General features: G+C 47.5%; 1 protein-coding gene across 2 annotated transcripts in view; it reads right to left on the bottom strand.

Moving 5' to 3' along the window:
* The window catches only part of CUL9 (cullin 9), a 43,484-nt gene extending 29,574 nt beyond the window's left edge, over positions 1 to 13,910 (bottom strand). For both annotated transcript variants that reach the window (XM_032299466.1, XM_032299467.1), the window contains exons 1-9: positions 13,810 to 13,910; positions 11,249 to 11,852; positions 10,548 to 10,702; positions 9,733 to 10,233; positions 9,085 to 9,220; positions 8,744 to 8,937; positions 8,070 to 8,475; positions 7,480 to 7,672; positions 2,916 to 3,123 (exon numbers count right to left, since the gene is read on the bottom strand). In XM_032299466.1, coding sequence (XP_032155357.1) covers positions 2,916 to 3,123; positions 7,480 to 7,672; positions 8,070 to 8,475; positions 8,744 to 8,937; positions 9,085 to 9,220; positions 9,733 to 10,233; positions 10,548 to 10,702; positions 11,249 to 11,843 — 2,388 coding nt within the window. In that variant the 5' untranslated portion in view covers positions 11,844 to 11,852; positions 13,810 to 13,910. The remainder of the gene's footprint in view (positions 1 to 2,915; positions 3,124 to 7,479; positions 7,673 to 8,069; positions 8,476 to 8,743; positions 8,938 to 9,084; positions 9,221 to 9,732; positions 10,234 to 10,547; positions 10,703 to 11,248; positions 11,853 to 13,809) is intronic.
* Positions 13,911 to 14,407: the final 497 nt, after the last annotated feature.

Below are 14,407 nucleotides of genomic sequence, written 5' to 3'. Positions count from 1 at the left end.
GGGGAAGCCAGGGCCTCATTCTACACCTCAAACTTGGGAGCAGCTGGCTGTCTGCAAATAGGTAGAGTAGGAGACAGAAATGGAAGAGGTAGTGATGGGACATCAAATGCTACAAAGAGAGGGAAAGAGGGAGGATGGAAAAGAAAAGAAAAGAAACTAGACAACAACAAACCCTGAGACTGGATGGTAAGATCAGCCCTCCACTCCTCTCTGCCCCTGGGCTCCAGCACCAAGACTACTGGAGTGGAACACCCGCCTCTCCTGCATCTTCCCCTCAGGATGGTGCCCCTCGCAGCATCTGGTCATCTTTAGGGGCTTCTTCCAGTTGTCTCGCACCTCACTTGCACTCCTTCCTTTGCAAAATCTTCCCCCTGAGTTCCATGACTTCACATCTTCCTGGCTTTTCTCCTACCTCTCTGGTGTTGCTTTGCCTGGTACTCAAACACTGAGGATCCTTGTCCCCTTTCTCTGGACTCTGCACTCCCCCACGCCGAGGCAACCAGGTCCATTCCCATTGCTTCAATTCCCACCTATATGTCAAGTCTCCAAAACCTGGGTCTCCTGGCCTTAGCCAGTATCCGGCCCTTCTATGTAAGACTTCTCGGTTGTCTCACAGGCAGTGGTTGGGATTATGGGAAAAATAATTGTAATGTGCAAACCTGTTTGCTGGTACTATAGAGAACAATTAAATTAAAATAGACACTATACAATCAGAGGGGAGAATGTCTCTCCTGGTGAAGGGTTGATTCTATACAAGAAACACACTAGAGATGGACTGGGCTAGAAATAATTCTCAGGACAATCCTTCTTGTAAGGCCGGGACCCTCCAAGTAACTTCTACTTCTCCATGAAGCTTTCGCCTTGTAGTTACACCACCCTCCCCCAGTTAGCTGAGTTCTGTAGACTTTAGGTAATTAACAAGACGATGCAATTTTTTTTTTTTTTTTTTTTTTTTTTTGAGACGGGGTTTCGCTCTCGTTACCCAGGCTGGAGTGCAATGGCACGATCTCGGCTCACCGCAACCTCCGCCTCCTGGGTTCAGGCAATTCCCCTGCCTCAGCCTCCTGAGTAGCTGGGATTACAGGCACGCACCACCATGCCCAGCTAATTTTTTGTATTTTTAGTAGAGACGGGGTTTCACGATGTTGACCAGGATGGTCTCGATCTCTTGACCTCGTGATCCACCCGCCTCGGCCTCCCAAAGTGCTGGGATTACAGGCTTGAGCCACCGCGCCCGGCCGACGATGCAATTTTATTTCAGGTCAAGACTTCAAATTTAAGGGCAATGCTAACTTTTTTTTTTTTTTTTTTGAGATGAAATCTCACTGTGTTGCCCAGGCTGGAGTGCAATGGCACTGCAACCTCTGCCTCCTCGGTTCAAGCGATTCTCCTGCCTCAGCCTCCGGAGTAGCTGGGATTACAGGCATGCACAACCATGCCCGGCTTCTATTGTATTTTTAGTAGAGATGGAGTTTTACCATGTTAGCAAGGCTGGTGTAGAACTCCTCACCTCAGGTGATCCACCCATCTTGGCCTGCCAAAGTGCTGCGATTACAGGCATGCACCACCATGCCTGGCTAATTTTCTATTTTTAGTAGAGATGGGATTTCACCATGTTGGCAAGGCTGGTCCCAAACTCCTGACCTCAGGTGATCCAACCACCTTGGCCTCCCAAAGTGCTGGGATTACAGGCGTGAGTCACCACACCCAGCCATTTTTATTTATTTTATTTTTTTGCCATGATCTAAAGTGGATGGCAATTGCTATATTTTGGTCATGTGATTTGAGAGGATCAGGGAATTCTTTAAGCATAATGATCTAGACTATAAATGCCTGGCTGCTCTTGGTCCCATAAAGAAAATGCGCCTCTGGGCCTCTCCTGGGACAGCCTGCTCTAAGAGGACGTGTGCTCCTGTTCATGCTGCTGCCATTATACTACTAGAATCCATTCTCAGAACTGCTCTGGCTGAAGCCTACCTGTCTCCCTCAGGAACCCTCAGGCTACGAAGAGTTCCTCTGCCCATACCACCCTATCAGCCAGCACTTCTGTCTGGAGTAACCAGAAGCCAATTCCTCTGTAAGCTACTCTGGATAAGGGTCTTCCTTCCCAATTCACTGAGCAATGGCAATGCTGGCTTTGTTTTACCCAAATCTAGTAACAGAGAATTTTCTATGTAAGGGTACCACTAAGAGAAAAGAGGGAAAAAATACTTCTAGTTTAATGGTCACATCTAGAAAATTAGCTTTCAACCAGACACCTAATCATAACTAAAAAGGCAGGAACACTCAACATACCTGAAAACTCAACTCCTGACCTTCTCCCCATATCTCCTCCTCCTGCAACATTCTCTCAATAAATGGCCACTTCATGCACCCTGCTGCTTAATTTTACACCTGGGAGTCATTCCTAAAAACTCCTGGCCTGGGCCAGGCACAGTGGCTCATGCCTGTAATCCCAGGAGGTTGAGGCAGGAGAATCCCTTGAACCTACGAGGTGGAGGTTATAGTGAGCCAAGATAGCACCACTGCACTCCAGCCTAGGTGACAGAGTGAGACTCCATCTCAAAACAAAAAAACAAAGAAAAACTCCTGGCCTGACACAGTAGCTTATGCCTGTAATCTCAGCACTTTGAGAGCCAGAGTTGTAGGATCACTTGAGCTCAGGAGTTCAAGATCAGTCTGGGGAGCATAACGAGATCCTGTCTCCACCAAAAATAACCCCAAAATTCCCTTCTCCCTTTCTCCAAATACTCAATCCCCAAGAATGTCCAGATCAAACTCTTAAATCCATCTGCATCTTTCCATTCCAAAGTCTACTCACTGGTCTGAAGCACCAAAGTATCTCCTCAAGATCAGTAGTCCCCAATCAGCCTGTCTTGCCCATTGTTCTCTCCTGCCAGGCCCAGTATACTCACCGCCAGCCCGGCCTGCTGTACCAAGACAGAAGTCTTATATTCTTGCATGCAGACCAGCACAGCATAGATGCCACCCTCCCTGGCAAAGAGGGGCCGCCACTCGTGCTTGGTCATGAGGAGGTAAAGGAGGCGCAGGGCCTGCACCACCACCATCTTCTCTCCCACCTGGTTGGTCAGCAGCTCCACCAGCATCTTCACCAGCTTCTCTCTGATAAGAGAAGAGACATTGGGGATCCCCATCCCGAGGAGTCTTGCCTGACCTCCCAGCCATGACACCATCAGACTCCCTGACCAATCCCATCCACCAAGATCTAATCCATCCTCTCTGCCCCACCTGCTCTCCCTGCCTCAGTCTCACCCCAAGCCCCTCCCCTCTGCATCTAACTGCCTTTGGCTCCTCAACTAATGAAGGAGGCAGTAGAAAAAATGTTTACAAACTCTGGCTCGTCTTTTCAAAAGCATCTATAAATTCAAAGTGACACTAATCAAAATGCCTAAAAGGCGCATGTGTGTGTGTGTGTGTGTGTGTGTGTGTGTTTTAGACAGAGTCTCAGTCTGTTGCCCAGGCTGGAGTGCAGTGGTGTGAACTCTGCAACCTCCACCTTCCAGGTTCAAGTGACTCTTGTGCCTCAGCCTCTTCAAGTAGCTGGGACTACAGGTGCATGTCACCACACTCATCTAATTTTTTTGTAACGTTTTTTAGTAGAGATGGGTTTCACTATGTTGGCCAGACTGGTCTCGAACTCCTGGCCTCAAGCAGTCTACTCACCTTGACCTCCCAAAATTCTGGCCTAAAAGGTTTTTAAAAACACCATGACAGGCAGGTCTAGGCCTTGGAAATGTTCAGAAAAGAACCGTGGTAGCCACGCACAGCAGCCTATGCCTGTAATCCCAGGACTTTGGGAGGCTGAGGGGCGAACTGCTTGAGCCCATGGCTTTTGCTATGGGCAACATGGCAAAACCCTACCTCTACAAAAAACACAAACAATTAGCTCACATAGTGGCCTGTGCCTATAGTCCCAGCTACTTGGGAGGCTGAAGTGGAAGGATCACCTGAGCCTGGGAGGTCAAGGCTGCAGTGAGCTGTGATCATGCCACTGCACTCCGGCCTGGTTGACAGAGTGAGACTCTGTCTCAAAAAATAAATAAATAAATAAAAATAGTGGTAGACTTGCCTATTATCATCAAAATATAAATATAAACTTGTAATAATTACAACCCTGGAGCTGATCTAGGGTAGTCAAACAGATCAATAGGTGAGAAGAGAGATAAGGGTGATGTATAAGCCAGTATAAAAAAGGAAGAAGCATTTGAAATATAACGTTGTCTGGGTGCAGTGACACACGCCTGTAATCCCAGCACTTTGGGAGGCTGAGGTGGGTGGATCACATGAGGCCAGGAGTTCAAAACCAGCCTGGTCAACATGGTAAAACCCCATTTCTACTAAAAATACAAAAATTAGCCAGGTGTGGTGGTGGCACGGGCCTGTAGTCCCAGCTACTCAGGAGGCTGAGGCTGGAAAATCGTTTGAACCGAGGAGGCATACGTTACGGTGAGCCAAGATCACACCTCTGCACTCCAGTCTAAGCGACAGAGCAAGATGCTGTCTAATAAATAAGTAAATAAACAAATAAAACGTCATGTTGACTGAGGTGGAAGGATTGCTTGAGGCTAAGAATTTGAAACCAGTCTGGGCAATGTAGTGAGACCCCATCTCTACAAAAGATTAAAAAAAAAAAAAATTAACTGGGTGTGGTGGCTCGTTCCTGTAGTCCCAGCTATGCTGGAGGATAAGGAAGGAGAGTTGTTAGAAGTTAAGAGTTTGAGCCTGTAGGGAGCTATGTGATCTTGCTACTGTATTCTAGCCTGGTCAACAGAGTAAGACCCTGTCTCTAAAAACAAAACAAAACAAGACACACACACACACACACACACACACACACACACACACACACACGGTAATTTAGAGACACCTGGCTATCCATTTGAAAACACCAAAACTGGAGCTCTACTTCCCAACATTTGCAAAAATAAACTGCAAATGAATTTTTAAATGCGTTTTAAAAAAAAACAAAATCATGGGTATTTTCAGAAAATATAGGGAAATATTTTTATAATCCTGGAACAGAATAGATCTTTTTAAGTAGGACACAAAATCTAGAAGCCATAAAAAAGCTGAAAAACGTAGCAACAAAGTCTGCAACTCTAGCACGATGAAAAAGACACTATAAACAAAATTACGAGACAAGCGCAGGAGCTAGAGAAAGGGGCCAGTGGAAATGCTGATCTGAAAGAAAAGCAAAAAGTGCCCGCAGAGCCCCTAGATCACAGTGAGGGTCAGGAGAGAAAACAGCAGGTACTGACTCATGCTCAACAGTGACAGCCAGGTCAACTGAGGAGGTGGCTCAGGAAGTACGAGGGGAAAGAACACAGAAGGAGAACTTCTGAGAAAGAAGGAAAATAAAGGTACTGAGAAAGTTTTGTTTTCGTTTTTGTTTTTTTTGAGACGGAGTCTTGCTCTGTCGCCCACACTGTAGTGCAGTGGTATGATCTCGGCTCAGTGCAACCTCCGCCTCCCAGGTTCAAGTGATTCTCCTGCCTCAGCCTCCCGAGTAGCTGGGACTACAGGTGTGCACCACCACACCCTGCTAATTTTTGTATTTTCAGTATAGACGGGTTTTTACCATGTTATCCAGGATAGTCTCAATCTCCTGACCTTGTGATCGGCCCACCTCAGCCTCCCAAAGTGCTGAGATTATAGGGGTGAGCCACCATGCCCAGCCGAAAGTTCTGTTTTTAATCTGTCTTTTCTAAGAAACTTTATAATGACAACAGTGTGAATAAAATATGCTTTAAATATATATCCCTTTCTGTGGCCATGATTTATTTTATACTAGATAATATACATGGGTAATACATATGAATAGATATAGATATAAGTAAGGGTGTTCACCAAAATATTAACATTGATTGTCTCTGCCTTAATGGTTTTCAGATTTTTTTTCTATCAATCTCACTTGAATATGATCATATAATTTTTATTTTCATAACTAACTTTTTTACTGTATTATTATATAACCACAAAATAAAGCTAATATGATTTTTTAAAAAGACAAGCAAAATATTTGGAACATAAATAACAAAGGAATAACTAGAATGGCTACAAATCCATAAGAAAAAGGCAAAGACCCAATTAAAAAGTGGGCAAAAGATCAGACCAGAATATTTACAGAAAAAAAAGAACAAATGTATGCAAATATGCCTAACTTCACCAGAACTAGGAAACTAAAACAAGAAGATACCAATCATTTAAAATGCTGCCAATTAGATAGATTAAAAAGATGACAATATTCAATGTTGGCAGACATAAGGGAAAACAGGCCCATTAGAACACTGTACTTGAACTCGGATATAACCACACTGCAGGGTCCTATGCAGCAGTAAAAGTAATGAGGCAGCTCCAAGCAGACTGATATTGGAAGCCCTCTAAGACATTGAGTGGGGGCAAAAAACAGTTGTAGAAACACATAGAATGTGATTACATATACTAAAACACAAACTCAGAAAATGCTCTATTTCCAAACACAATTACAAATGCAAATCTGTAGGATATAGTAGACTAATAACAGTGGTGAGAAAGGACTTTGGCCTTCCTATGTTCTTTTATATTCTTTTATATTCTTCAGATCTTTTAAAATGAGAATGGGCATGGTGACTCATGCCTGTAATCCCAGCACTTTGGGAGGCTGAGGTCGGTGGATCACCTGAGCTTATGAGTTTGAGACCATCCTGGCCAACATAGTGAAACCCCATCTCTACTAAAATACAAAAACCCTAAGTAGGTGGGATTACCAGGCATGGTGGTGGGCACCTGTAATCCCACCTACTTAGGAGGCTGAGATATAAGAATTGTTTGAACCCAGAAGGCAGAAGTTGCAGTGGGCCAAGATCACACTACTGCACTCCAGCCTGGGTGACAGAGTGAGGCTGTCTCAAAATTAAGTAAATAAATAAATAAATAAAATGAGAATACACTGTGTATTATTTGTATGATTTAAAAGTAAAAAAAAAAAAACACGTTAAAAATAAAAAGAAAGTAGGTTTTAAGGTACAATGTGTAAAAAAAAACAAAAATAAAAAGTAAGTAGGGACAGGAAAAAAAAAAAAAAGAAAAAGAGAAAAAGCCCCGTCTCTAGAGTCAGAAAGACCTAGGCTTGAATCCTGGCTCTGCTATCTCTAAAACTCTAAGCAAGTGACTTAAATTCTCTAAGCTTCAGTTTCCTTACCCATACAGTGGGATAATAATATTACCAATGCCTCCTCAGGTGTTAGGTGGATTTAATGAGAGAATGCATGTAAAACATTAGCATCGTGCCTGGCATAACAGGACTGCACCAAGAATATGAGCCATTAAAACATCCAACCCTCCTGCTCGGCTGCTCCTCAGGTGAGCCTTCCCTCACCCCCAGCTTTTCTAATTCATGATGTCATAGCTCCTTCCCCGCTACCACCATCCTTTGCCTACAGCTTCAACCAAAACCTCTTCCCTCCCCAACATGCTAACCTCAGCAATCTGTCAGGACGGACCAGAGGGTGGTCCCGCTCAGTGACCTCCTCCACAGCCTGAGAGAGGGCAGAGAGCCCAGAAAGCTGCAGGTTTGTGTCCAAGCTGGATATCTGCACAGTGGCCACAACCGCTGCCACATGCTGATCCAGGGAGCTGCGAGGACTGGGACCCCGCAAGGCTCTGGCCATTTCTGAAATGAGTGGTAAAAGGCAATGACTAAAAGAACTGTGGTATCTTGAAGTTAGAAGTCTTTAAAGTCAAGCCCGGTTATCCTACCAACATTTAAATACATTATTGGCTACTGCAGCTTGCACAGTTTTCCAATTCCGTGTCAGGGATCTAATGATCAAACAGAGATGAAGATACCCCAGAAAAAGGATGCTCCTTTTCCAGAGATACTGAAGGAAGGGAGTGCTGGTTAATTAAATACAATCAAGGTCAAAGAAAGATGGACGCATGGTTCCAAGACATTTCCCCTCGCAAAAATGACCTTACTCCATAGCTTTCCTTCTATCCTGACTATCCACTTCTTCTATTGAGACCACCCAGGACTTGTTCCAATTGCTTCCTCCCAGAACCTGACTCACCACTGGCTGCCTCCTTCATCTCAGTGGGCAGGGTCATTCCTTCAGCCACCAGAAGCTGGTTAAACAGCTGCGAATCACTCTGTGCCATGGGGGGCTCAGTCCTTGTCTTGGTGGGCTTGGCCTCTGTCTTAGGGACCTCGGCCTTTGCTTTGGGGGACTCAGTCTCTTCCTCTGAGAAGCTGACCTCTGACTTGGACTCCTCTTCTGGATCTGGGGTACAGGAGTGGCTTCGTGAAGTAGACAAGCTGCTTGGTTCATTACGCAGCAGCCCATACTTGGTGTAGATCTGGGAGTTGAGCAGGTCATTGAGGGTGCTGCCCTCAAACCGACTACTGAGAATCTGCAGCAGACCCTCGGCCGTCTCCACGGACACAGAGATCTCACCCAGGGCCTTTTCACCCAGGGTCTGTCAACAGAAGGGGTATACGTTTACAGACAAGCAGACACAAAGGTCTTGGGGACAGTAATGGGAAGGGTGATCACTCCCCACCACGCCCTCACACCTTCTACATACTAGAGCCTCACAGCACTTGTCTTCTCCCCCAGCAGGCCTCCTAACTCTAACCTCTAGCTCCAGCCTCCCCACAAGCAGTATCCCCTATCTAAAACTCCCTCTAGAGAATCCCACCTCTAACCCTACTACAAAACCGCCAGGAATCTCAGGCCTGTAATACCTCATCCAGGTTCTCCCGAAGATTCTGGAAAATTGGCTGCTGCTCACACAAGTCCAACTTTTTGATAAAGAAAAGCAGCTCCCACCACTCAGCCTGGGTCAGATATCCAACTCTCTCATTCTTCTGAGGTTCGGGCTGGAGGTATGGCAAAGAGTAGAGCCCATCCATAGGATTCCAGTCCCAGGAGGGAAACGCTGAGGACACAGGCATGGCGGGGATCAGCACCCCTCAGGAATGGGGTCCATTTCTGGACCCCTGGGGCTGCTCCTGGTCAGAATGACTACCCCAGTCAATACTCCTCTGTTCGGAGACATACTATCCATGTCCCCTCTTAGGCTCACCTGTGCCCAACACAGGAGCCCCTGCCCCCTTCGCCACAGCTGCTGAAGCCTTATCCTCAGTGGCTTCCTCAGGGCCCAGGATCTCCAGCATGTGCCAGTGCACCCAGTAAGTGCGGCCTGTTGACTGCCAGAAAACCTGGTATGAGGGAGGAAGAAAGAGGGCAGAATAGAGAAGGCTCAACCCTCTGGGCCTTGGGCTGTGAAGGCTTGAAAGGACATGCCCAAGCATAGATTTGGGTCACACCCTCAAGACACACACCTGGCTAAGCCTGGAAAAAAAACCCACATGGCAAAAGGCTTCTTTCCCTTATCAGGAGTGGGCCCTGCCTCTTTTCTTAACCATGATGGTCTCTGCTCCCACATTCCTTTCCAGCCTCTTCCACCAGTGGTGGCGATGGGGAGGCACCTCCATTTATCAGTTCTGCTTCCTGGGTGAGTCTCCCACGAACTCACAGCCCACCCACACCCCTGCCAGATTTTCTCAGCCCTCCAAATGCACCCCCGGCAAACGCCAACACCCTTGTATCATTCCAGTTCCCCGGGGGGGTTCTTCTTGGGTGGCCTGCGGGAGTCCCCTGTATGGAAGTCCCAGCTATACCCCACTCCAAATAAACTCCCAACAGTGTCTCACCACCGCACGCTGCCCACCTGCACAGGTGGAATGCCATTGTTGCTCTGCCGGAACTCGCCCTCGTCCCCGGCACTGATCTCCTCGTAATCATCCAGCATCCGCACTCGCATCCCCGGCTGCAGAGTCTGCTGCACATATTCTCCATAGCCACTACGGCTGGAGAATTCAGAGCGCTGGCGGAAAACCCACCCTTGTCTTCTGGGGGTGGTGACAATGGTGGGGAGTAAAAGGCTGGGGCCTGAAATATAGGGCTGAAAGATGGACCTGGATGGCCGAGGAGGTGACGTGCCCTGTTCACTGAGGTTCCGGGCCCAGCCCATGCTCCGCACCAGCTCAGAGATGAGGTTGCCCACAGCCATGCTGAACTCCAACTCCCGCTGTCCCCGGCTTTTCTCTCTTGTAGCACATGGGGAGCTTTGGTCTCCAGCTCCCAGCTCTGGACTGTTATTCAGCTGATCCAGGAGGGAGGTGACACAAAGGTAGCGCTTCACCAAGGAAAAGAGCAGCTTTCCTGGGATCTGTAAGACACAATCCTTGGCACAGGTTCATCTCTTCCTGGCTTCCCTCTTCCCTTCCCCCCAATATCCTCTTCTACTCCGTAGTTCTCAAACTTTGATTTGTGTAAAAAAGGCACAGGGAGTGTCTTAAAACACAAATTCCTGGGTTCTAATCTCAGAAATTCTGAACGGAGAGGGGCTGGGAGGTAGGACATGAACCTTCATGTTAACAAGTTCCCAGGTGGCTCTGGTGCTAACATATAGTCCTGAACCATGTTTTCAGAAATCATGCCTTAGGCCTTGTACACAGCATTTCCCTACAGCTGGCAGCATACCTGAGGCAGATGAATGCCCTCAAAGGCCATGCAGTGTTCTTCAGAGGATGTGGTTTCTGCAAACAGCTCCAGCAATGTATAGCGACTATCAAAATCCATGTGCTGCTCGATGCCATCTTGCTGGCTCAGTGACAGAAGGACGTGAGCCCGACTCCCTGTAATCCACACCCAATCCATATCTTCTCCTCAATCCTCAATACCTTCTCCCTGCCTTTCCTAGATACTATCTCTTACCCCAGAGGCTTTCAAACTTTGTTACTAAGATTCACAGCAAGAAACACATTTGACATGGTAACCTGTTACAAACATACATACATATAACTGAAACATATTTTATGCTACAAAATTTACCTACTAAGTGCTACACAGTGATAACTTTAGGTTTTTTTTAAGGTTGGTTATAACCCACCAAATTGATTTCAAAACCAACTAAGAAATCTCAATCCAGTTTCAAAAATACAGATAAGTCTTATTTCCTTCTCTGTCAATGCACTGAGAATGAACAGATAAGCCAGAGGCTATCATTTTAGCCTCTTCATATACCTGAAATAGCCTATTAATCTATATTTTTCCTTTGCATCAAATTGATATTCACCAAATGCTAAGTGTTCTTACAGAGCTGGGAAATCTCTTTCTGCTCTTACTCCTCCTTGTGGCCCCATTTTCTCCATTGCTTTCCTTCTTCCCTGGCTGTCTCTTACCAGCATCGTGGGCTGCCAGAGCCTGCAGCATTTTGCCTGCACTCCGGCGGATCTGAGGCTCAGGATTGCACAACATGTGCATGAGCAGGTCCAGGGCTCCTGTCTCCCTGAAGACACCAGTCAGGGGCCCGATGCTGGCGTAGGCACTGAGCACATGGATGGTGTGGAGCACAGCAGCTGTGAGGCTTGGGGTCCCACTTTCTGCCAGCTGCCTGGCAGCCCTGCGTACCAGCGCCTGCACATCAGCCTCCATCTCTCCCATTGCCACTTCATCCAGGCCTCCTGGATCTCGAGGAAAGCTTCCTGAAACCCCAGCTGGTTCATGCTGAGGTCCCTTAGACAGTGCTCGCTCACCTAACAGCCCAGGGCAGTTGGCATAGACCTCAGGAGCTGACAGCCACATGAGGATGTGCTCTGCTTTGCCTTCTTCCACACCCACTTTGCCTGCTTCTCCACACTTCAGGACACTCCAACGGATCAGGTATTCAGGATGTCCATCATGCCCAGGCCTCTGCCGAATGAGTTCTTCAGGATATGCCTGCAGCCGGGGCCCTAAGGGCACCATGAGGTCCCCAGCATGCCGTTCCCCCACCATCCTGACCTCCTGGGATACACAAGGAGAAAGATAAGGCAGTATGAGAAAAGAAAAAAAAAATACATAGAGGGGGTGGAATCTTGAGACACAGAGAAGGTGGGTGGTGATCGGTAGGCTGCATGGTAGAATTTAGGAGGCCAAACAGAAAAGGCAAAAAATAGGATGGAATAAATAGCTGAACATACTTTGGGATTTATAACAGAAGGAGAATAGAGTGAATACAGTGAGGGGATGAAAAGAAGGGGTTTAAGAAATGGAAGAGTTGGCAGTGACTCACACCTGTAATACTAGCATTTTGGGAAGCCAAGGCAGGTAGATCATGAGGTCTGGAGTTTAAGACCAGCCTGGCCAACATAACGAAACCCCGTCTCTACTAAAAATACAAAAATTAGCCCAGTATAGTGGCACACTCTTGCAGTCCCAGCTACTCAGGAGGCTGAGGCAGGAGAGTCGTTTGAACTGGGGAGGCAGAGATTGCAGTGAGCCAAGACCACACCACTGCACTCCAGCCTGGGTGAGAGGGCGAGATTCTGTCTCAAAAAAAAAAAAAAAAAAAAGTAGAGTTTACAAAAAGAGAATGAAAAGAATAATAGGCAAAGTAACAATAAACAGAGTGGCAGTTAAGCAAGACAGTTTAGGCAGGATAGCAGCATGGCTGAGAGTTACAGGTCAGGACTTAGAAGGATAACATGGGCGGACAGGAAGGCAGCAGCACATGAGGCATGGAGTCCGAAAACGTGAGGAAACGTAGGACAGCAGGATAGCAGAGGGGCCGGACAGGGAGTATAAACAACACAGTAAAGCTGCAAGGTGGATGTAAAGGGTGGGTCATGGCAGACGTAGAGAACGGAGATGACAAAAAGCTGGAATGTTGGGGCAAATGACTGGATAGGAAAAGCATATTTGAGTCTTGTGAAAGAGGGAGGGGCCTAGGAACCAGACAAAATTATGGGAAAGACAACCAGGTCTCACCCTGCACTTATGCTGTATGGTAAGGATCTAAGTAAGTTAGGTAGATAAGATAGAGGTGGTAATCATGAGGTTAAAGGTAGGGAATGAGGTCAGGAGAGAAGCAATATTCAGAAATTTCAGAGTCAGATAAATGTGACTCTGAATTCTGGCTCTTTGTCTCACTGTCTGCATAGTTTGGAACAAGTTACTTAACCTCTGAGCTTGTTTTCTCTTCTGCAAGATGGTAGTAATATTCATAGCTATTTCATGAATTTAATAAGATCATGTATATAAAGCACTTGGAACAGCATGTAGCACATACTTCTTAGATAGAGGAGGTAGGAGAGTCATCAAATAAATGCAAAGTTGTTAAGACTGATTGTAAATGGGAGTGGAACGATCAGTAAAGATACGCGTGATATGAAGCAATGCAGGGGCAACAGGAAATAGTGAGAATAAGAATGAAAAGATAAACCCAGATGAAGACATGGTGGTCAGGGCAGGGGTCATGTTGGCGTACAGGGACAGAAGATGAGAGTAGAAGAGGAGGGAGAAAGAAGGATGTGGACCTCAATGGAGGTAGGGGCCCACTTACGATGTGGGGCAGGCCTGGATGGTAACCAGCGACGTGCCAGCGGGCAACTGGTTACCAGCAGAGGGAAGCAAAAGAATCGGATAGGAGGAGGTGGGGGGTGTAACGTAGGCCTAGAAGAGCAATTATAAACTAAGGTGTGGGGGTGAGGTCCGGACGCAGGGATGAGACCAGCAGACGGCAAGGTCAAGCCCAAGCTTGCAGAGCCGTGGGGAGGTGGAGGAGGCCAGCACTGCAGAGGGAACGGGTTTGGGGAGCGGGGTGAGGATGGTTGGGGGAGCGGTCCAAGGAAGCCGAAAGACCCAGTAAATCTCAGAGAGCTAGATCTGGTTCCCTTTGTCAGCCCTACTGACAGTGGCTAAAGAATCGGGGAGGGGACAGGAGAAGGGGAGGGACCGGGTCCGCGCAGAACTCTCCTCTCACCTCCCACCGCCCGGCTCAGCCCTCGCTGGGACCCAGCAGCTGGTCCCGCCGTCCTGGCCCCGCCTCCTCAGAGCTCCCTTCCGGGTCACACGGCGAGTGCACGCACGGTCGGGTACCTACGGGTCCCACCGCGGCCCACGCTGAGCGTGGCGGAACAGCTCGTGAGTGGAGCATGCGTGCTACCGCAGGCGGCTGCACGGGAAGAGGGGCGTGGGGGCGCGCTACCGGCGGTGCCCAGGATCGCGGTCACGTTGCTCCTCTCTCTGCAGCAGGAAGAAGCTCTTTCCATCCAATCAGCTGTGAACCCCCGCTTCTCTTCACTGGGTTGCCCTCCGAATCCTCCCTCTCCCAACACAGAGATCATTCTGACGAAACATAGTATCCCACACTCCCACCTTAAGGCTGTCCTATGACCTTTCAGTAGGTCACGTGCCCATGAGTTTCCCAAACCCTTGAGTAAGGCTTTGGATTAGTTGTGCCACTTTTCCTATTAAAATTACTCCTATGCGTTGGCCTTAACACCTAGCAAAGCCACGCATGGGAAGAAGATCCTCGACCCGCAAAACGTTCCTTAAATTGTATAGAATTCAACAGCCCA

Source organism: Sapajus apella, unplaced genomic scaffold (genome assembly GCF_009761245.1).
Source record: "Sapajus apella isolate SASKATOON/1434 unplaced genomic scaffold, GSC_monkey_1.0 scaffold41, whole genome shotgun sequence".
Lineage (NCBI taxonomy): Eukaryota > Metazoa > Chordata > Mammalia > Primates > Cebidae > Sapajus > Sapajus apella.
Note: the sequence above shows the minus strand (reverse complement) of the source record. Positions and strands in the feature narration are given on the sequence as shown.